Below are 22,500 nucleotides of genomic sequence, written 5' to 3' on the forward strand. Positions count from 1 at the left end.
CCCGCACCGCACTGGCTTGCGTCGGGTCCCGCGAGATTGCAGGTCTCTACTCTCCGCTATCTCGGTAGTCCCCTCCCCCTCTCCCGCCAAGAGAGAATGACTTTAGTGCAATTTTTTCCACGAAATTTTGGCGGCACCCTCAAAAGATCTCACGGCACCCCTTAGTGCCGCGGCACACCGGTTGGGAACCACTGGTTTAAATGATGATTAACGTGAAAAAAGAGGATCTTCACATAGTAAACAGGGTAGACAATGGTACAAAGTCAGTAAGACATGTTTATTAAACATTGTACATTTGTCTTGATGACAGGAGCTTTGGGTTCACGAAAATGACGCAGCGATTTGCAGACAGACGTATAAAACACAGGTAACGCCAATCATGTGCTTCGTCGTTTTCAGGAGCACTGTGGAACAGAGTATCACCCTGCAGCCCGAGACCGACTGACCACGGAAGATGAGGTCATGTTTAACAAGGAATTTAAACAAGAAGCATCTAAAGCCGGTCCTGAAGAGTTCAGCAGAGTTTAGCTCCATCTTGCCTCGACTCACCTGACTAGAAGTGTCCAGAGTAGCTGAGAGCTTGATTAGCTGCTTCAGGTGTGTTTGGTTGGTGTTGGAGCTAAACTCATTGCACGGTTTACCAAGAACAAATAAGATGATGATAAGAAGATGATGTTTTGCAAAATACATTCCACTTTGCTCTTTTGCTTTACGTTCCTGGTGCACTTTCACTTTTTTGTACCTGCTGTGGACAGATGACCAGCATTTTTCTAAAAAAAGATTGACAAAAAGGAACTTGACATAATGCCCCAGACATCAAAAGGCAGCATTTAAATAAAAAAAGGGACGAGTCTGACTGTTAGTACGACTGGGATTCACCTCTTATTAGAAAAAAAAACATGACCAAATCTTTTGCTCTGTGTCATGACAACAGGAGCTGCTGCAAGTGAACGAATCATCACTCTTTATGACTTTAATGTGAACACACACTCACACACACACACACACACACACACACACACACACACACACACACAGACACAGACACACACACACACAGACACACACACACAGACACACACACACAGACACACACACACACACACACAGACACACACACACACACACACACACACACACACACACACACACACACACACACACACACACACACACACACACACACACACACACACACACCATGGGCATTCTGTAACGGTTTTCTACTGTCTCTACACCTAAAATTTATTGTTATTTCTATTTCCTTCCATTACTAAGTTTGAACGGATATTTCTTCCCCATAACATGATAAATAACACACTTTCACTTTCAAGTCGCCATAATTTCAAAGAACTGCATGAACAACCACCTAAACAAACAGAAAGTATACCTGGAATGCATTACAGGACCTGTCAAACGTTAGCTTTCTCAGCTCTCTCCTCTAAAACACTCCTGTCGAGGTTTTCAGGTCTGCTCTTGATCTTCTGTAGAGGTCAGCAGAACTGTGCTCTTCTGATTGTGAAAAATACCACGCATTTGACTTCTTCTTTTTTTGCAAAACCTGCTATTTCTGTCTCTGTAGCGGCGTGGGCTATAAGGGAGATGCTGACTTTCGGGTAACCTGGTATACAGCGTTGTTAGTCAAGGTTCGGGGAAGAAGCTCGAACTGAATTATACAACGTTCCTCAAATATTTCCTGGGCTTCGTTATGGATTTGTTTCTAACATCTAAGTCCATAATGGAGCGTGTAAATCAGATTAGTTTAATTAAAAAAAACTTTAAAACGCTTCCCACCACCACTTGTTTCATTATTCAATTATTAGATGCGGCTTTAAATGCTTTAAATAAATGCTCATTAAATGAAAGCTTCCATGAAGAAAACATTTTGCAGCTCTGAATTGAGATTCAAACAAAATTCAATCATAAAGGCTATTTAAAGGATAGCATATACAGTTTTATTACTTGCACATCATATATGCATATTCCTGTGCTTTATATCATAATCCAAGTACAAAACAATGGTTCAAGCTACAAGATAAATAACAGGATTGCCAGGGATGAATTACAGACAGGGCAAAAAATAAATAAAATATTAATATGCAGGAGCAGATAATGGAAGAGTTAAGAGGCTCAGGATGAGGAAAAAGAGTCTGAATCTGAGTAAGTCGGTCACAATGAAGATGAGGCTGATGATGAAGATCATCCTCTGGACATAGAACCGTTGATCTGTTCAGATTCAGAGTGATTCGGCGAATCAGATTGATCAGATCTGAGCTTCATCTGGACCCCAGATTCAGGATCCCTGAGAGAAACACATTGAGAGTCTCAGATGAACTCAAGTGATTCAGTAAAACACAGTTCAAATCTTTCTTTCTCCAGCTTTGATTCACTCACCTGTTTTCTGAAGCATCACGCTGACCGATGCCCCAAGACATCTGACGACAGATTAAAACAGATTATGAAATATTATTACACTAATAGAAGTGTTCATTCAGAGATGTGACTATTTTAAGGTCTCTCTGACACAACTAAAAGACCACTGACTCACCTGAGGACCTTTTTCCGCAGCAAGAAACCGATCAGAACCAGAAGAAGAATGACGACCAGGACAGAGATCCACCAGAGCTGATCTACACGAGCAGCAGCACAATAAAGTCATCTGCTGGAACGAATCAATGAACTTCATTGCGCTGTCAATCATCACCTGAACTCACCTGATTCTGGAGATCGAGTCGATGTGCTGTCGGAGACATTAAACGCTGAAAAACACATTCACGATCATCAGGATTCACTTCAGTCAGAAACACATTTCAGAAGAATCAGGACAGAGTAAAGAAAGTCATATTCGGGACGGCGTCTTCTCTCACCTCTGAACATAGTCTCTTGTTTTAACTGAAACGAAGGAAAAAAGCAGTTTATTGTTTTCATGCTTAATATCCTGACGAACACAGTCATCGTAATTTCTGTTTTAATATGAAAACTGATAAATGTAGTAGATTTACTCCATCAGAATGACAGATGATCTCGTGACGAAGTTCATTCACACAGAGAGAAGAGACGAGACGATCAGACGAGACGGAAATAACAGGAGAGATCAGTTTCTGGGGATCTGATGGATCTGCTACCAGACGGCCGTCCTGATCAAATCAAACACCATCAGATCATGAGTGTGTGTGTGTGTGTGTGTGTGTGTGTGTGTGTGTGTGTGTGAGTGTGAGTGTGTGTGTGTGTGTGAGTGTGTGTGAGTGTGAGTGTGAGTGTGTGTGAGTGTGTGTGTGTGTGTGTGTGTGTGTGTGTGTGTGTGTGTGTGTGTGAGTGTGTGTGTGTGTGTGTGTGTGTGTGTGTGTGTGTGTGTGTGTGTGTGTGTGTGTGTGTGTGTGTGTGTGTGTGTGTGTGTGTGTGTGTGTGTGTGTGTGTGTGTGTGTGTGTGTGTGTGTGTGTGTGTGAGACGGTGTAGCTTGAGGACACAAACACACTGACCTGTGAATACCAGCTCTGATCACAGTCAGGATTGTTGACGTAATTCAATAAAACAGGAAGAATCTTATACACGAACCCCGCCGGGGTATTAATCTCTTCACACCACTCTGTTACATTCTGCATGTTTGCTCCTCTTACCTGTTTTAATCACAGAACAAATTGTGATTTCTTGGGATAAATGTTACACATTTATGGAAAATATCGTTTAACGGTCAAATACTTTACCATGCATGCAAATAAAAACTGTAAAAGGGTATATATGGAAGTATGGGAGCATTCTTGTGTAGAAATGTGTCAAATTTGCTCGATCTAGATTTTATATCAATTGGTAAAACTAAATATACACTAATTAAAAAAAAGGAAAACAATCTCATCTAATTTCCAGATGCTTCATGTGTTTGTATGTTTTAATATATTCAGTTTATTGTGTTTACAGCTCTGTGTCTTGAACCTTTCATCACAGACTGAATGAACATGAAGTTCACTGAATGTGTAGTAAACAATAGCAACTGCAGACTATTTATATATAATTTGTCAAAGCTAATTTCTTTTTATTATACATTTGAGTTTAATGACCAATATAGCCTAAATAAATAGGAGTAATAGGCTATACCTAATGATATAAAAACTATAACTAAGTTATAACTAAGTTAGACAATTACTGACGCTGTTCTTCTATACGTCCCAGAGACTGGCGCGCATGCGCAGTACTGAACAGAAACGGGACTTTAATTCTAACACCTTTATGCTTGTATTGATGTTGAAAAATAGCATTGTTGCATTTTTATATATTTATTAATTTTGCATCCTGTAGATGTCTGACAGCGCTGCGCAAATCAACTGGGTTTTTACGTAAAAATAAGCACATAACGCCTTTCGCGTAAATGACGACAAAGCGTGACACATTTTTCTTATAATAAAGTAAACGTAGTATACTTCTTTTTTAAATGGTCATTGTTATATTTAATTACATCGACATTCATTCAAGAAGTTTTGAAATCGTGAGGTAAAAGTTTAGTTTTACGATCACGCGTGAAGTTAAGAGGCGTCTTTAAATCCGCGACGAGAACATACAAACACGCCTTTAGCACTTCTAAGCGTTTATTGCGTTAAAAGGACAACTTGTATTTCTGTTATTTTGTCCTCTCGGAAAATTCACACACCTCATTCTGTCACTGTTCTATCCTCTACAGAATACTTAAAAAGCACAGCGACTATAATTATAATCAAACTTATTTATTAAACCTAGCCTACTCCATACCTCAATTGTCGTCGTCCTCTGGTTGATGTGACTGTTTGAGTCCTGAACGAGCGTTTATATTGCACCGTGCAGTGACGTGACGTGATGAACATTACGTGAACAGATACTGAAAACTGAAAAATCTTAACTTTGTTTAACGCGCATGCGCTTTCACTCGTTGCTCTACTATGTTCCTACGCTTCCGTGTTTCTTCCTTTTCCTCTGTCCCGGAGACGAGTACATAATGCACCCGTGTTCTCTCCACAGACTTCAGATTGATCATAAATCAATTTTCTCCCAGTGAGCTTATTCCTAATGAGGTTTTTCCACAAGCGTCTCTGTCCATCAGGAGAATCCGAAACTCTGGATCATCTGGACTGCAGCTGGTGGCCGACATCTCTGAAAGTATGAGGAAATATGGAGGATTAATATCAAACACACCAATGGCTAAATAAACAAAACAAAACATTCATCTACTTTTAAAAGACTAAAAAATGTCTTGTTACATCAAAATATGTTGCAAGTCATTTTTAGTCTTTAAAAAGAAATAGGCCATATTTGTAACAGGGTTGAGTTATTTAGGCCTATAATAATATTCAGATGGACACCAAGTCAAGCCAAACTAACTAAACTGTTTCTTATCGCATACACCTTGTAATAATCAGTCTCTTCTTACCAGGAAGTGTTTCAGCTCTTGTCACCTCTTTTACTGAAAGGATCATTACTAGAAGCCCTTGAAAAAAATAAAATGCATGCAAACCGTACTTTCAATATTTATAAAGGTATATGATATCTAAAAAGAAACAGCAGCGTGTATAGCCCAGATGAGCTGGGGGTAAGTGAGGCGCCGAGCTGCTGTTCAGATTTACTTTCACTTGCGGTTTCGAGCTCCTCCCGCTTTTGCCGCACGTCATCATCACGTGACATCGCGTTACAGCCGAGAGCAGGTCTGTGCAGCAGTTCTTGAAATAACCCCACAGTCTGAGAAACACCTGAACTGAACGAATGAAAGAATATATTGATATATACTGAGTTTACAGCCACAGCTCACTTTTGCTCAATAAACTGTCACTAATGAGAAACCTGTAATGATGGAGACCCGGCGCCCCTTCTGGACACGTCCTTCAAACAGTCTCAGAAACGTAATTTCAGACATGTTTCAGTAAAACTCCAGTGTTCCTCTGTCTGTTATGAATGCTCAGGCTCACCAGTGTTTCACCGCGCAGGCAGATGATTGGCTAAGAACCAAGCAACTCCATCAATGACGACATCTTGAAGACTTTTGTTTTTTTAGAGTGTGTCTCAATTTTTTCTTGAAAACATCCACTGGAAAACACTTTCCCTCAGCATTGTTCGAGGCAGATCCTGACGTGATGAAATGCAACAGCGGAGGATTAAAAACTAAGCTGCCAATGGTGTTCAACGTTACTGTAATTGGGAATCAATGACTAGCTACAGTTTGTAAGTGATCTACCCGACACTGATTACAGCTCAGATTACTGATGGCTCTTTGTTGACAAGATTATAGTTTGCATGTGACGACACTAAAAAGCGTGCTGTGATTTGTTTCCTCATCAATCCTGTTCACTGCACGTCTACTTTAGAAGCAGGACTTGCTCTTGCTGTAGTAAAGGGCATTCGTGTGCTGTGATTCATGAAGGGTGATCCTGAAGAGCAGAAAGCGTGTGTTTCTGGGAAATCCTCATTCCTCTGCGTGACTCTACACGAGAAACTATCGTAGCTGCCAGTGATAGAAACAATGCTTCAACGTCTGAATGAGAAATCAGACTCATCTAGCAATGCACGTGTCGATAATGATATAAAGCTCTTTGATGTGAATATTACAACATTGCACCGCTCTTATGCTCCTACGCCTGAATACTAGAGCTTTTTCTTTAGAGCGCTTAACTTAGTGATTGCTTTCAGGATGTGAAGAGTCTTTCAATCAGCACAACAAAAAGAAATGAATGTGAATTGAACAAAGCTGTAGTTTTTCTCATACACTCGTTTCTGGGAGCGACTGGAGCACAACACGCTATTGTGAAGACTGCTCAAGAACATGCTTCATAGTATGTTATATGTAGTAAAATGCAGGATTAAATATGTAAAAGTATGTTTCCAAACAAATGTATTTTTATATATTATTAACTGATATAGTATGAGTAGATATATCAGCCCTGCAGAAACCACCCTGCACGCATTTAGATGACCTGAAGGTGAGTAAATTAACAGCTAATTTTCATTTTAGGGTGAACTATCTCTTTAAATATAGAAGATGTTTCATGAAGATATTTCATAAATGTACTGCTGTAAATATAGGTTGTCATTTTCACCCTCAGGTTCCAGATTTTTAGATAATCCTCCTGTCCCAACAAACCATACATCAATGGAAAGCTTGGTATGATATATAAAGCTTACTCGACCCTTTTGACTGGTTTACTTTGGATGAAAGCGTCTGCTTAAATGAGACATGACTGATTGTTGGGTTCTGCTTTCTTTTGTTTCGTGTCCAGAAAAGAATTATTCTTCCCCAATATAGCAATTCCCCAATTTCGAATTAGGAACCAGGCTGAGAAATACCTTTTTTGTTTTTCCCCTTAGAGATCAAGACTATCCATCCTGGAGCTCCTCAAGAGGATCCTTTTGAGCCAGAAACAAGCATTTTGAGCATTGTATCAAAACCTCAGCAGATTCGACTTGTAATTGTCCAAAAAGTGATTAATCAGTGAGTCTAAATGGTGTGATTTACATGCTTATTACACCCTTAGGAATACTCGATTCTGATTGGTCAGTCGCCACGTTCCAGAACCGCCTGCAGTCGGCGCTGTTCACTCTCTAAGAACATTGTTCTCTTGGAAACTGCGTTTGCTAATAAAATATTAAACTCAATCCAGTATTAGGAGTACAATCATTTAATTCATTATCTCCCTCTCGGTTCAAACAAATGCTGTTTTGTAGACTGTAAGGGATTATATGATAACTAACTAACCGGTATGATTTAAAATTAATTTTCTTAACTTAATATCTTTCATCGCCACGTCCCCTTTAAATGTCTGTCTAGTTTGAATTTACCGTTTCCTAGCAACGGCTTCTCCGCCGAAGCTTTATTTAAATATTCGATTTATTCAAATATTTCAACTCAGATCAAAGTTTTATGTATAATTGTTTACTTTTGCGCCCTTCAATCTTAAACATCAGCCCTTCCCTTACATATAGATCTGGAAAAGGCCACAGCGGATGCAGTAAATGTAGTTATTAATACATATATCATGCAGGCGTCTGTTAGTGAACCGCACAAGGATTTTTTTTCCTTTTCTTGGTGCCAACTTTTTCATTTTTCTTAAGTTCTTCGTAATGTCTTTCTGTAAATGTTCTGTACTGCAACGAGAGCACCTCCATCTTGTGATTTAGTTCCTCGATGTTCTGAAGCAGGAGTTTCTCTTTGTCCGTGTCTGTCTGGCCTTCATTCTTTTGAGGCAAGTCCATGTTTTCTGTCTTTTTCATCGAGTCAGTCTGGTCTCCTGGGTTCATACAAGTATCTTGTTGATCTGTATATACGCTATATGTCGGGTTTTCTTTTTTCTCCTTCTCACATTCTGCTTCATATCCTTTCATCCTCGTTTCACTTTTTTGCCCCCTTTTTTTTGCACTTTTCCTCAGTTCTCAAAAGCGTAGAAATGTTTGATGGTGTTGCTTTTTCTCTTGGTCGGATTCTCTTTCTCTTGCTTCTTCTTCGGTTTCTGTTCTTTGTCTGTCAACGCCTGTTGTTCCCAAAAGCTGATTTTTCTGCTTATTCATTGGCTCTTTCTCGTAATCGCTCTTCTCCTTCTCAGAGTGTTTTTTAGTTTTCTCCTGCGTTTGTTCTGTATCTGTTGTCACTCCGCTGTCTTTCGTTGTTCCCGCCTCATACTTTCTCAACATTTTGCTCTGCAAATTTTCATTAAACAGAAGATCGCTTACCTTCAGTTTAGCTTTTTCCTCCTCTAATTGGTTTTGAATATCTTTGAGTTCAATCTCATATTTGACTTTAATAGCCTCTATCTCCCGTTTGGCCTCCTCCTCTCTTTCCAGAAGCAGCTCCTGAATCATTTTGTCAGTGTAGAAACTGGGTTTATTACTCCACATCATCTTATTGATCTTGTTTAACAGACTCACCACCTGAGCGGGGTCTTTCTGTTCGTTGCTGAGAACGTGAAATCTTCCTCCACAGGCACGGATCAGTTGTTGGATTTCTTGATCTTCTTTAATGCAGTCTTCAATGCTCTGATCTTTGAGACTGTCTCCTCGTGTGAAGAGCACCATAGTGTAGGCCTCTGCTTTCTGTCCGAAGGCCGTCTTGATGAGCTGAACGGTTTCTCTCTCTTCTCGTGTGATCGGGCCGACAGCGATGACCAGCAGAAACACATGAGGTCCAGGAGCCGACAGATCAATGCATCTCATGATCTCCTGCTGGATCTCTTCATTACTGAGGCTTTTGTCGAAGAGTCCCGGTGTGTCCACCACAGTCACGGGCCGACCGCAGACCGTCCCTCTCTCTCGATGGCAGGTCTTGGTCACAGATCTCATCGCGGCCCTTGATTCGAACACCTTGCTTCCCAGGATGGTGTTGCCTGAAGCACTTTTTCCAGCTCCGGTTTTTCCAATCAGAACGATCCTCACACACTCCAAGTTCTTTTTCGCACGAGTGGCTGTGAATTATAAGAAAGAATATGCTCAGTGTTGTACAGATTACAATATTACATCAAAGCAGTGTTATTTTCATTTTTCCAGATTTTAGTCATCTGAATTGTTTTTACTTTTAGTCGGCTGCTTATCTTGAGGTTTCAGTTGAATGAATCTACAGTGAATTTAGTCAGCTAAAATATAATGGTTTTAGTGCAATTCCTTTAAAACCAAATGCATAGAAGCGATGGATGTAATATACTGGTATACCTTCTCCCTGCTGTTTGCATATTTTGACGAGGTGTTTTAATTCGTATGACCTCACTCATTCAAATTCATAAAAGTTCTGCTATGTATGGTATTTCACGAGATGCCGGTTGGCATGAATTTGCACAAATGGCCTACACCTAACCCTGCCCCTAACCTCAATGGGTCTGTAGACAAATCGCACGAGTGAGGTCAAACTAATTTGTACGAATTAGCCACAAATTTGCCATCTCGTAAAATATATACAAATTGGTCATAAAACTGTCAGACAGCCACAAATATATTTTCATAAATATGCATATACTGTGACAAAAGCAGCCCGCAAAGAACAGACAATAAATAGAAAACAGAAATAAAATAGTCATAATATATATATATATATATATATATATATATATATATATATATATATATATAAATAAATAATCACATATTTTTGATCATTACTCACATTTTGCTCTCTTCAAATTTCCATGTATTTCTGGCCTCTGTAAGGGCTCTGAAGAAGAAAATTAGCAATCAACGATAATGGAAAAGTTTAAAAACGTAAAACGTGAAAATTTAATTTTCTTTTCAAAATGCATCTAATCCCCCTTTTCCTGGCATCATTGCCAAAATCCAGTAGTATAACATTATTAATAATATTAATAAATGATCTTGATGTCTTCATTTTGAACATCCCCGAAGTCATCAAAGGACAACAGACTAAACTCAAACAAGTCAGGTTTTTCTATTCTGACGTTAATATTCACTAAACACTTACATTCTGACTGAATAATGATATTTGCTTCTCTGAAAACATTTTAAATGTATAAAAAGAGTTGGCATGGAGTTTTGTCTACAGATCATAAAAGTGATTTGTATGGCATTGTAACATATTTCATGTAAACTATAGGCAAAGATTTACCTAGAGGTGCTTTGTTTGTCCCGGGTCTTTAGAAATCTTCAAGTGATGGCCACCGTTTTTGCTCCACTATTTTCTCGATGTTCTCCAGAAGATTCTGCACCTGTGACTGGTCTCCATTCTTCTGTAGATGACAGTGTGGTCGTCTGCAGGTCTGCAGGAGAGACTCAGAGTCTCTGACGCTGATGTACTTCTCGTGCATGAAGACGACGATCACGTACTCTGATGCGCCTGCACCAAAAATGATGTTAATGTGCTTGAGGGCTTCTTTTTCTAGATCTGTAAATGACTGAGGCTTCAGGACCAGAAGAAGAGCATGAGGACCAGGACCGGACAGATTGAACAATTTCTTCACATCTTGTTCTTCAGGAGAGAGAACGAGGTTGAGCAGATCGGGGGTGTTGATGACCACCACACGTCTCTTCAAAACAATCCCATCATGCCTCTCAAGCAGGTTCAGGGAGGACTTCATAAAGGCCTTTCGTCCCAGGATTGTGTTTCCACAGGAGGCTTTAACATCTGCGTGTGACCCCAGGAGCACTACTCTCAGGTCGTTTTTAATCCCAAACACTGAAATTAAAGTGTTTTTGTAAACCAGCGATAAAAGCCAGGAGGAGATGTGGATGTATTTTGACTTAAAGTGATGTAAAATAACAATGCTGAAGCTTTGAATACAGTATTAGCCTAATCTCAAGAGACAGAGAAACTAAGTATGCCTTCTGCAAAGATTCTTGATCTCAATCATGAAAGTAAAACAAGAATCCACATAATCCAAGAACGATAAGAAAATAATGTAATTATAGCTGTTTTTATTCAAGAGGAAAACATTATTATCAACGTTTTTACCATGAGAAAGATCTGCTCATTTAATATGCCATGTTTGTAGCATCTATGATTTATTTTAAATGTAAAACTCACTGCTTGGAGGTTCAGTCATACTTCCTCTTCTTCTTAACTGATGTCCCCCTGTTAGACACATTCAACTTAAATCATAAAAAATAAATGTTGCTTAAATGTCCTACTGTAACGTGAAAGTTATTCAATCTCTGAATGCAGTATTATTTTGAATCCAGTGCCTTAATTGAAATTCATTTACAAGAATCTGACCTGGTTCTCTGGATGATCCACTCCAATCAGCCATTCTCACACAAACGTAAATGCTGTAGACAGAACCACTTCAGAAGGCAAGAAACTAAATGTGTTGCAGCTGATAAAATGTGTGCTCTATCTATAATGTTGTGTATTAATAACTCAGCAAAACCGGTTGGACTTGATATTACATTCCAAGCAACTCCTGCAGCGTGACGCTACAGAGCTAGATGTTTCACAGCTCTGGCTTTGTCTCAATTAAAGGTCAATTAAAATGTAGAGTATAGAGTGGTAGGGATATGCCATTAACATTAAAAGGATCATTTAGAAGAGAGGTTTAAAACGTTCGGTAGCTGCTGATGACAGATGGGATACAGGCTGACCTGCACTTTAAAGTCAAGAGGAGCTGTTCAATAAAAGACGCGAGTACGAGAAATAAAATGCGTGTCTTCCACTATATGATCAAGAGCTTTAGATGTCATCAGGTCAGATCATCTTCAGTCAAACAGTGCTTATAAAAAAACTGATTGTGTAACAGCTTCAAACAGAAGTACTTTAGTTTAAGTAGCGTAAGAAAAAGTAATTCAACACATTTACAAAAATATGGCCAAAATATCATTATATACTTCCAAAATTTATGATTGATGTGAAATAGTACAAATGATTCTTTAGTTAAAATAAGAACCTCCGCTCATCCAGGTCTTTATAAATATATACACACATTTTATAAGGCCAATAAACTGAGTAAATATCTGAAATAAATCTTGAGTATAGATGAATGAATTGCTTTAGTAACATGCTGTTATATATAATTATATATGCTTTACCGCCTCCTTTAACCTTCTGTTTTTTTGTTTTTTTTACCACAACTGCATTGAATGATGTGATAAAGTCAGGATTGAGATTCAACAGACTCGTCACCATTTTCAAGGTTTGGGAAAAGCCCTTTAGGGAGAAAAAAAGAAAAGACTTTTGTAACAAGATTTTGGCAGTAAGTGAAAATCACCAAGCATGATTTCAGCTCCTAAAAGCAGGGCTATATAGCTCAGCGGTCGATTTAGGGATTTACAATAACAACATCTGACAGAGAGACTTCAAGTGATTGTCCGATTCTGCTTACAGCTTTTCCCACGCTCCACTCTTTTTATACTGTTCTGTTAAAAACGCCTATAAAAACGTCAAAATGAAAACAATTTCAAAAGTCACGAAAATAAATAGCAACAGGACAAGTTATGAGAATGAATAAAATCTCAAAAATCAACGAGCATGGACAAAATCTCAAAAGAAAAGAACATTAACAGATTAAGAAAAAAAAACTCGAATGAAAACAGAGAAAGTCCTGAAAATGAACCGAATTTTAAAAAGTAACGGACATGGGCAATATCTATAAAAGTGACGAAAATAAAATGTCAAAAAGTCACGAAAACGAATAAGATGTCAAAAGCCACGAGCACGAACAAAATCTCAAAACTCTCCTGAACACGTCCAAGCAGGACGAACCATTACCTTTTCCCCGCAAATGAAAAATGTCCAGGAGTTTCTCCAAAGGAAAACGGGGAGAAGAGCTGCTTTCTTCAGATTCGGCTCGCCACTCATCCACCACACCACGAAAATAAGAAGACTGTTACCTGAAACTCTACTTGCTTCGACACTTTTTGATCCACTTGAGCTCAAACGAAGAGCTGCCGTGATGACTTTCCTCAGCGGGTCGAGTGATAACGTCTACTTTGGGTTCGCAGTGACACCGAAAAGCCGTCGAGATAAAGATCCCAGGAAGCAAGCAACCACCGAGCTGTTAAATCAACACTAACTGCTTTGAATAACGTGACAAAGTCAGGCCGGTTCAATGCTGAAACAAGGTGGAGATTGGACAGAAGCTTAACAGTCAATGAGAAAAAGATCGGTCTTTAGAGAAAAAAAAAATTGGGACAGCAAGCGGCCCAGTGGTTTAAGTCTTAAAAAGCTGACCCTCATCAGACTGCTGCCTCTTTTGTTTTGGGTTCTCTGAAATGTGAAAAAGAAAACATGAAGTTGTGAACAAGGATAAACATGGCTGGATGGATGGGGGAATAAACGACTGCAGAAATGAATAATAATAATAATGAGGAGGAGGAGGAGGATGGCACAAATCACATATTACCAGCAATAAAATGTCCTAAACGTCCTAAAAAAAAAAAAAAAAAAAAAAAGGTTGTAGACGTATCGAAGCAAATTGACGATTGCCCGGGAACTATCAATGATAACTACTACACAACACTTCCGGTTGTAGTTGCCGCTGATGGTCTAGCGGGCAGCGCTCTGGTCTCTGGTGCAGGAGCAACTCTGGCTGCTATGTGTCGAATCCCGCCGCGACACATGGTTCGCCTTCCACTTTTCTTTCAGTCTCCATTCGCCAAAAATAAAGTACATTGCCGTCCGCACCTGAACATGACTGTCGACAGAACAAGACTGTATGCCGTTGAAAAGCAAGACGATTTTCACTGTTCTTTAGAACCGCTGTACAACAGCCCCGACAAAATGAGTGAACAAGATGTCAGCTATAAGTGACACAAACTAAAGAATACTTCAACTGCTAATGAACACCACCGAATAATACCTCGACTATGTGACAAGTCCACTATAAGTGACACCAAGTGAAAAATAGTTTGACTACTAATGATACCCGCTGAAAAATATCTGGACAAAATAAGAATTGTCCCATCGACTAAACAAATTTCCAGCTATAAGCAATACAAACTGAAGAATATTGTGGATACTAATGAGAATCCCTGAACAACATCCAGACTACATCAGATCCGTCTCACTGACTCAAGATTTCGACTACAAGTCCTACAAACGGACTACTAATGATAACCACCAAACAATATTTGGGCTTAGTGATCGTCGCTGAAGAACACTTGGACTAAATTTCGAATTCTGCTTGTGAAGTATCTACGCACGCCTCTGGTCTTGGCATTCATGCAATCCAAGTTCGAGGGGCGAGACAGCAAGCCAGAAGTCCTTCTCTCCTTCGATCCAGAAAACATGAAAGAGAAGAACTTTCTGAGTGACCCCGTTGACGTATTTCATCTAAGGACAAATCTTGGAAATCCCACGGCAAACATGCTTGATGGAGCGTTTAAAGTGCGCACTTCCTGGGAAAAGTGTTCTGCTACAACAATTCAAGGCTTTACCCAAATCTCAGTCACCGACAACATATGGCGAGCACCGATCAGAATAGCAAGCTTCCCTCATTATGCTGCAGTAATATGTTTTCTCATCCAATCTTGGCCTGAAAAGGACATGCAGGCCACTGAGCTTTTAGTTGGTCAATTCACGATACAGATGCGAGCAAACGATCTGTACTGCTTTCCGATCAAAAAAGATGGACGACACATAAAGCTTCCAGACAAAAGACTTTCTTACGCAACACTGAAGACATCGAGATGTTTCAATAAGAAATATTCGGAGACACTTTGGTTCTACGTGAACGGGAACCGGGACAAAGTCGATCGTTATATACAGACTCCTCAAGACGCCATTGCACTATGTGCAGTTTTGTTCTCCGAAGTGATCAGGTATCCTGCCATGTTTGTTCACAACATCCTCCTGATGCAGCACTTGAAAACTTGGGAGGAGTTTCATGACAATCATCCCATGTTGACAGGAGGCTCATGGAAAGGTGGATCAAGCAATCTGGGCCAAGTGACTCTTCCAGAGAAGGTTAAACAGAGAGAAGAAAGAAACCTCTTCCGCTGTGTCAAGGAAAAAATGTGACAAAAACCAACTAACACTTCCACCAAGAGCAACCTAAGAGGTTGAAAAAAATAAAATAAATAAAAAATGAAGGCATTGATCACTTGTAGTAGAACCGGAAATGCTCTGTGACAGTGCTGGCAGTCTCTAACTACTAATTAATCTTTTTTAATCAAAATGTAATAGATCTTCAGGGTCTTCCAAGAGTCTCTCATTAAACATTCGAGATTTAAAAAGACAAAAGACAAAACATAATTTTGGATAGCGCGGTCGTAAGCGATTTTTGTTGGCTTTCAAATAATTTTTAAGTTAAGACAGCTTTGGGGTTTAACCAATATGTCCATATAAATGTACAGCAGCACAGTATATGTCCATATGAACTTAAACAAAGTGTTATTTTCTAGTAAGTGCATTCGTTGTAATAAAACACCTTAATTAGAATCTTTACATTAAATGTACAGAAACTGGCAACAATCATAAAACCTGCAAAAAACAAAACAAAAAAACACCAAAGAATTATATACTATTTCCAGCCTCAAACTACATTCCATCACAGGGAAATATTAAGCGGGATCTGGTACAGTGCATTCATGCAAACGAGAGTAAAAAATACAATCCCTTAAGATCTCGTTCTATTTCTCCTCACAGATCTCAGACTTTGAGTATCAACTCTTTTGAGTTGATAGTAGCAGCTCTCACACAAATGGACTCAAACACACACTCAGTATAACACTATTCTCTCACAGTCGCTGCTGCGGACCATTTCTTATTTGCACGAGTTGTTTAAAGAAATCTCGTTTTCGGGTAAATGTTATAAACATGTTTGCCAGGCAAACAAAAAGCGTTCTCAAATATTTGAGGGGACCAGGGGCCAAATGGAGAAAAGGCACACCGGAGCAATGTAATGGGTACAATCTTCAAAAAAGAGACGAAACCAAGCACTTTACTGTACAACTTCTCTACAGCCGGGTTCGTCGATCATATATCATTCCAGGACAGACATGAACCTTGTTGTTACGTGCCGTGTGTGTTCTGGTTGTTTGTGTGGTCTTTTTGTTTGTCTTTCCCCGAGAGCTGTCTCTCTTCCGCTCCCTATCTTTCGTTCTCTCAGGTACGCGCTTGCTGATTGGAGGATGCGGCTGTCCATCATCGTCCCGGAGTCGCCGGTGCAGCCAACCCGACGTCTTCCGGCAGTTTAAAAAGCGCGCCGCTTGTTACGTTCGGTAGCTCAGAGCTCATTGTTGAGTGTGTATGCAGGTGTTTCGTGACATAGTTGATTTGTTTCAGTTTTCCGGTGTGAGTTAATGTGTCTAACTCATTTAGATCCAACATCTTGGTTGACATTGTTGCCTAGAATTAACTGTCCTTTCTCTTGGGGAAAAGAGAACAGGGTTAGGTCGTACGACACACATTTTGCACGTAGCTATTTCATGTTAGACACACCAGGTAAGGAGTGAGCGCCCTTTTGTACTTTTGTTTTTCGTCCTAGTGAGAGTAGGTTATTTACGGCGCCGCACGCGCTGAAGATTTCAGTTTGTTTTTCACATTTTTCTTTGGTTAGTTTACTGGGATATTGGGCTACTTAGTTTGGGGTTTTGTTATATTTATTTCTTTACTTTGGCGCCTCTCTTAGTTCTTTTTTTCCCTTTCACACACTTTGTAAATATTTCACACTCTTTATCAGTGTCGTATAATAAACCGCTAAAACGGACTCTGTCGTTGTGCCTGGTCATTTTTACAACTCCGCCCCAGCATTCATTTTAAATGTTGCGTCCTCACCTCTAGACCCTTTTAAAGATCGTAACACTTGTGGTTAAGGATCAGTTTAGCTTCACAGTCCACACAGCTATAACGGCTCAGTCCCAGAGGTTTGTCTTCTACAGCATTAATCTGTGCTGAAACGAGCCGGATCCAGACACAGTCTTTATTTACGGTTTATAGCGCTTTTAACAATACAGACTGTGCTAAAGCACCGAACAGCATCAAATGGGAGAATAGAGTCATAGTGAGGTATAATGGCAAGATCAAACACTTCATTTTCAGCTAAAGGCATTGAGTTCAGAGAGGTCTTTGTCTCACTTGAACTTAAGTGTCCACGACTAAGCAGGCCAAAGGAGACCGGCAAGGAACCAAAACCCCATCCGTGATAGAACTGAAAAAAAAAAACCTTGGGAGAAAGCAGACTCAGTTGAGGACAGTCCCTCTCTGACCTGAGGAAAGCAGCTCTTAATTTCCAGTTCAGTTAGTAGTGTATAAAACACTATAGAAATAAGCTTGACTCATTTGTAATGTGTTTCCATTCTGCCAGGTTTTGTGTTTGTGTTGTTTAAAACTTTTAACTGAAAAAATGAATACATACATAAAAATCAGGATTATATTGATCCAAGCAGAAGGGTGGATTTAAAAAGAAAATGCAAATCAATAAATAATACAAAAATACAAGATTTGCATAACATCTTAGTTTAAGCTTTTTCAAGGCAATGATCTACCATTTTTTTATGTTTCAAAAAGTAACTACTTCTGAATTGCGTTGATTAGATTACTTTCACTTACTTTCAGTTTCAGTTAACCAGAAGCATCTACTTCACACTTGATTTGTGTGGGCTGGGTACTGTATTTAAGTTACTGTAACACTTGGGGCTTTAACTAAATATTTTTTTGAAATAAAATCCCCATTCTGTATTCCCATTCTCTTGTGAAAAATGATACAGGGACTGATGTTCATTTATCACATGCACTTCTACAGATAGTTTGAACTCAAAAGTGTGATGCTGCTGAAATCTTTACCGTTAACGAGTGACGTCGGTAAAGTTTGTAGAGTAGTTCATTCATCTTCTCCTGAGATCTGAAGAGTGTGGTTTGTTATCAGCAGGTGTCTAACACCTCTTTAGTGTTTTTAACACGTTACTACTGTTGGTGGCTCTCATATAAACTCAAAACAGTGTTGGTTTGTCTCTGGGGGTTTTGCTGTCCTCACGATTTAATGTTTGCAGTCAAAGTCCTTTAAGAGAGACAAACACAGCATAAAAAGCACAGCGCATCCGGAAAAGAGTCAAAGACCAAACATTTGATGGTGAGTATCATTTGAATCACACTCTTTTGAATAGACTTGGGAAGATAGTTTAATTTGTATATTGAGTATACTGAGGCAAAAGTCACAGTTAATAGTCAGTACTTAGAACTGAACCCTGTTTTAAATTGTGAGCGTAATAATTTATATTATTTTTTACAAAACTGATAGTTGCGGTCCTTGATTCTGATTGGCTGAACTGCAGTCAAAGCCATTGTAAAATACTCTACAAACATACACCTGTTGTTTACATTTGTGTGTTGCTCGGCAACCGCTGCGTTCCCACCACAGCCATTTCTGACAAATCTCTTATTTGGCAGAAGAATACCGTTTTGCTTGATTTATTTATTTTTTTGGTAATCATTACACTGTATTTGCTCTGCTTTATTTCGCGAGTCTATTCTGATTGGCTTCATTCTCCTCCGCACAGAAAGGATGGAGCTTCTACGCACCTCTCTTGTTTTGCTCCTTGTCTTCTGTTTGCCTTGGCCAAGCGCCGGGAAAATCTTCTCCACTCATCTGGGAACACTATGCATCGAAGCCTGCGAGTCCCACGGTGGCGAGCACAAGTGCAAGACTATTGACACAGATGGAAAATGCAATACGATGTACTGTTCACCTCAAGAAAACATGGATTACCAGGGACGGCAGTGCAGCGCCGACAGCGCCTGTCAGAAACATGGACAGGACTACTACTGGTGCCAAATTGATTTAATCCATTGGGGATACTGTGGGCATGTGATGGACCTCAAGAACCACTATGGATCTTACTACGGAGTGCCATGCTACGACTACTGTGAAAAAAGACATGAAGACTACTATTGGTGCCACACTGCGAAGGGATGGGATTACTGCTCTCCCTCTGAAAACACAGATTACAGGAACAAGCAGTGTAAAGAAGACAGTCCGTGTGAGAAACAGGGTAAAAACTACAACTGGTGCTGGCTCCAGGAGGGAGACTGGGGTTACTGTGGGCTTGTGGAGCCAAAGCTGTTGGTCTACTGGACTTTATACGATCACGTTTGCATCGACGAATGCCAGTATTCTGAATATTATGATTACTATTGGTGCCACACTGCCAACGGCTGGGACAACTGCTCTCCAGAGGTGGGTGTAACGTATAAAGGCAAGCCCTGTCGCGCAGACCACTCCTGTGGCTCACACGGTTATAGTTACAACTGGTGCTGGACCTCAGGGTCACAGTATGATTACTGCGGGCCCATTGAATCCGAAGAGTGCGCTTACGTCCATCCTCCACATCGCAGCCGGAGAGCTCCTCCCAAAAACAAGAAACAAGAAAAAGAAATACTGATATGCACGAGGGACGACAAGCATAACAAGAGAGTGACCACGTTTTCTGAAGTTCCTGTTGATAACACACACGCTAGCGGTTTTGCTGAAACTAATAATGCGCTAAGAGCTCAGGCGAGCAATATAATCGGTCAGTGGCAGAACTGGCACCTGAGGACCCAGGCTACGTCAGAACTGATCACAGAAGGTAACGTCCGTATTGATATGCAGGGCATGGAAATCCGCAACAACCAGCCGTACTACAACATTCAAGTCCAGCTGAACCAGGGCCGAAACAGCCGCAGCACCAGCATCTCTCAGGTCCTCGTGCCCGACGGAGTTCCGGCGCGCTACATCCGCAGAGGCCTCCTGGAGAGCCTGAACCGCCGGGCCCGGATCGCCATTGATGTAAACCATGTGGAGCAACGTCAGTGTGGAAGCCATAGCTCTTAAATGTGCAGAGTATTGTAGACCAAGCTGTAACGGCGCAGAATAAACAACTCATTTCATCATGAAAAATGTGCTTTTTTTGAACATTTCACATTCCCCATCAGGATGCGCAGTGTTGAATTAAAGAAAACATGTTCTTGAAGTACTGTGCAGATGACAGCGTTGTCAAAACAATCAGGGTTTCCCCGAAAGCTGATTGTAAAACCGCTACGATCGGTTTAGACTCATGATGCTTTCCAGGAACATAGTCCAGATCTGCACCAATGCATGCTGTGTGATACATGTTAGGACCAGCTGACGGAGATGTCACTGTTTAAAGAAATTATACCCTATGCAGCCTATAGAAATGCAATTGCATGAATTGCATTTAAATATATATATTCGTTGGCATTAAGCAACAATTAGAAAACAAGAAAAGCTGTTGTGTTTTATACTATATTCGCACTATTATCTTTCAAATGTATTTAGACTTTATGGATGCACACAGCATATTTATAATATATTTATAATGTATTACAACAAATATTTTACAAAACCCATTTTACACTAAGACTGCTAGTTGAGTTTAGGTTAGATGTCCATCAAACCCCGTTAGTAACCTCAGGACGCCTCCTTTCCCGTGTTTTCCACACGTTTCTCTGTGTTTATGAGGCACACATCACTAGTACTGGGTGTTTTCTTTTGTGCGCTCGACGTGTACATGATTTGAGGTTTTTCTTTCTGATTTTATATGTGCATCACTGTTTTCAGGGTTCTTTCTTTGCTGAATTGCCATATAAAATGCTACATGCAGTGAGAGTTGCTTGTATTTTGAAAGTAATACTGGCTCCAGCTCATTGGCTCCGCCCCCTCGGGCTTGTCCTGGTCTTTATACGAGCCCCGCCCACTTTTCCAGTGCTTTCATATAAAGCTGCAACAGAAGCGAAGGGACTTTCCCTAAGCTCTTCCTCCTCAGCGGAAGGACCTTTTTTCACTCATGTGGGGTATAAGGTATGATATGTGATTGTTTATTATTTCACTTATACTTTTAGTTTTGGGTATTTTAGGCTTATGACCTTTCAGAGTTGTGTATCTTTTGACTGGTAAAAAGCGACTAGAACAAACGTCATCAAAAGAGAGAGAGGCGTCACTCGTCCTCTGACTCAACCCTGTTTCGTTTTCAGACTGAGAAGTCTGAAATATTATAATATTATATTATAAAAAGTTTATATTATAAAAGTCTAATCCTATTAACGAGTGTGTGTGTGAGAGTAGTTCTACAGTCATCTAATGTAAAAGTAAAAGTGAAAGTATCAGGCTTTTTTGATTTAAAACAAAGTGCATTTTTGAGTGCATATTATCCCCTAAACTCGTCAAAAATTGAATAAATAAAAATGATGAAACCGTTAACGTGGTTTAATATACGAAGATTGCAAACGCAACACAAAACATGTTATGATACTGTATATTAGAGCTGTACCCTATATAAATATGCTGACTCACTGGAAAATACACTGAGGTTGTTGGGAATTCTGGCTGAAATCTACTGATAAACACGAGAATCATTCGAACTGATGAATATTGTAGAACTCTGCTGCTTTGCACTCCCACACAGGTTTTTCGTGATATATTTGATGTGTCTCGTCTTCAGAGATGTCCGAGAGCAGTTTAGGAAAGAAGGACAGGAAAAGCGCTGCGTCAAAAATGACAAGAAGTGACAGCAAAGACAATGTTGTCAACTGTAAGTTGTTTTGTTTAAAAAAAAAAAAAAAAACACTGATATTTGTAATGATTAAGAATAACTGAAGATACCTGCATTTGGGTTTATTTTACCGTAACAAGTGGCTGGATGTTCTTTATAATACTACTACTACTACTACTACTAATAATAATAATAACTATTATTATTATTATTATTATTATTATTAATCGTAATATAATAACAACACTATTATTGTTATAATAATAATATTGTTATTATTTTATTATATTAATAATATTAATCACAATCATAAAAACAACATTATTATTATTATTATTATTATTATTATTATTATTATTATTATTATTATTATTATTATTATTATTATTATTATTATTGTAGGTATTTTTACGTTTTTCTGACCCAGGGCTTCTCACTTTTTGACAAACTCTGTCAGATAAAGATTACCAAGCGATTAAGAAAACACAATTCATATTTTTAATTCGGCTCAAGGCAAACCGCTGCCATGAAGTCAAGATTTTAGAAATGAGACGAAATTTCAGACTTCCTGTCAGGAGCCTGGATGCTGCGTTTTAAACACTTAGACGTGAATCCTATAATAAAGTGAACTA

The 22,500-nt window shown here is 39.5% G+C and overlaps 2 protein-coding genes and 1 long non-coding RNA gene across 4 annotated transcripts in view; 2 read left to right on the top strand and 1 right to left on the bottom strand.

The window, feature by feature from the left end:
* Positions 1-8,383: 8,383 nt before the first annotated feature.
* Positions 8,384-11,770, bottom strand: LOC122332321 (GTPase IMAP family member 4-like). Its single transcript, XM_043229650.1, has 6 exons — positions 11,661-11,770; positions 11,472-11,519; positions 10,619-11,123; positions 10,557-10,582; positions 10,101-10,148; positions 8,384-9,408 (listed from the first exon to the last, which is right to left on the bottom strand). The coding sequence occupies exons 1-6, from the start codon at positions 11,692-11,694 to the stop codon at positions 8,384-8,386; spliced, it is 1,686 nt and encodes a 561-aa protein (XP_043085585.1). The 5' UTR covers positions 11,695-11,770.
* Positions 11,771-18,396: 6,626 nt separating this feature from the next.
* On the top strand, positions 18,397-20,239 carry LOC122330100. The gene is made up of 2 exons (XM_043226920.1): positions 18,397-18,450; positions 18,878-20,239. The coding sequence occupies exon 2, from the start codon at positions 18,883-18,885 to the stop codon at positions 20,188-20,190; it is 1,308 nt and encodes a 435-aa protein (XP_043082855.1). The 5' UTR covers positions 18,397-18,450; positions 18,878-18,882; the 3' UTR covers positions 20,191-20,239.
* Positions 20,240-21,158: 919 nt separating this feature from the next.
* The window catches only part of LOC122330703, a 1,935-nt gene continuing 593 nt past the window's right edge, over positions 21,159-22,500 (top strand). The window contains exons 1-2 of one of the 2 annotated variants that reach the window (XR_006248067.1): positions 21,159-21,177; positions 21,782-21,907. This is a non-coding gene — a long non-coding RNA (uncharacterized LOC122330703). The other variant, XR_006248066.1, reaches the window with a different exon arrangement.

This window comes from Puntigrus tetrazona, chromosome 3 (genome assembly GCF_018831695.1).
Source record: "Puntigrus tetrazona isolate hp1 chromosome 3, ASM1883169v1, whole genome shotgun sequence".
In the NCBI taxonomy this organism is placed as follows: domain Eukaryota; kingdom Metazoa; phylum Chordata; class Actinopteri; order Cypriniformes; family Cyprinidae; genus Puntigrus; species Puntigrus tetrazona.

Coding starts and splice junctions, on each gene's coding strand:
- LOC122332321 (XM_043229650.1), bottom strand. CDS start 11,694: ATGGCTGATTGGAGTGGATCATCCAGAGAACCAG. Junction 11,124..11,471: donor TATGACTGAACCTCCAAGCA/GTGAGTTTTACA, acceptor CTTTAATTTCAG/TGTTTGGGATTAAAAACGAC. Junction 9,409..10,100: donor AAATTTGAAGAGAGCAAAAT/GTGAGTAATGAT, acceptor TATAATTCACAG/CCACTCGTGCGAAAAAGAAC.
- LOC122330100 (XM_043226920.1), top strand. CDS start 18,883: ATGGAGCTTCTACGCACCTCTCTTGTTTTGCTCCTTGTCTTCTGTTTG.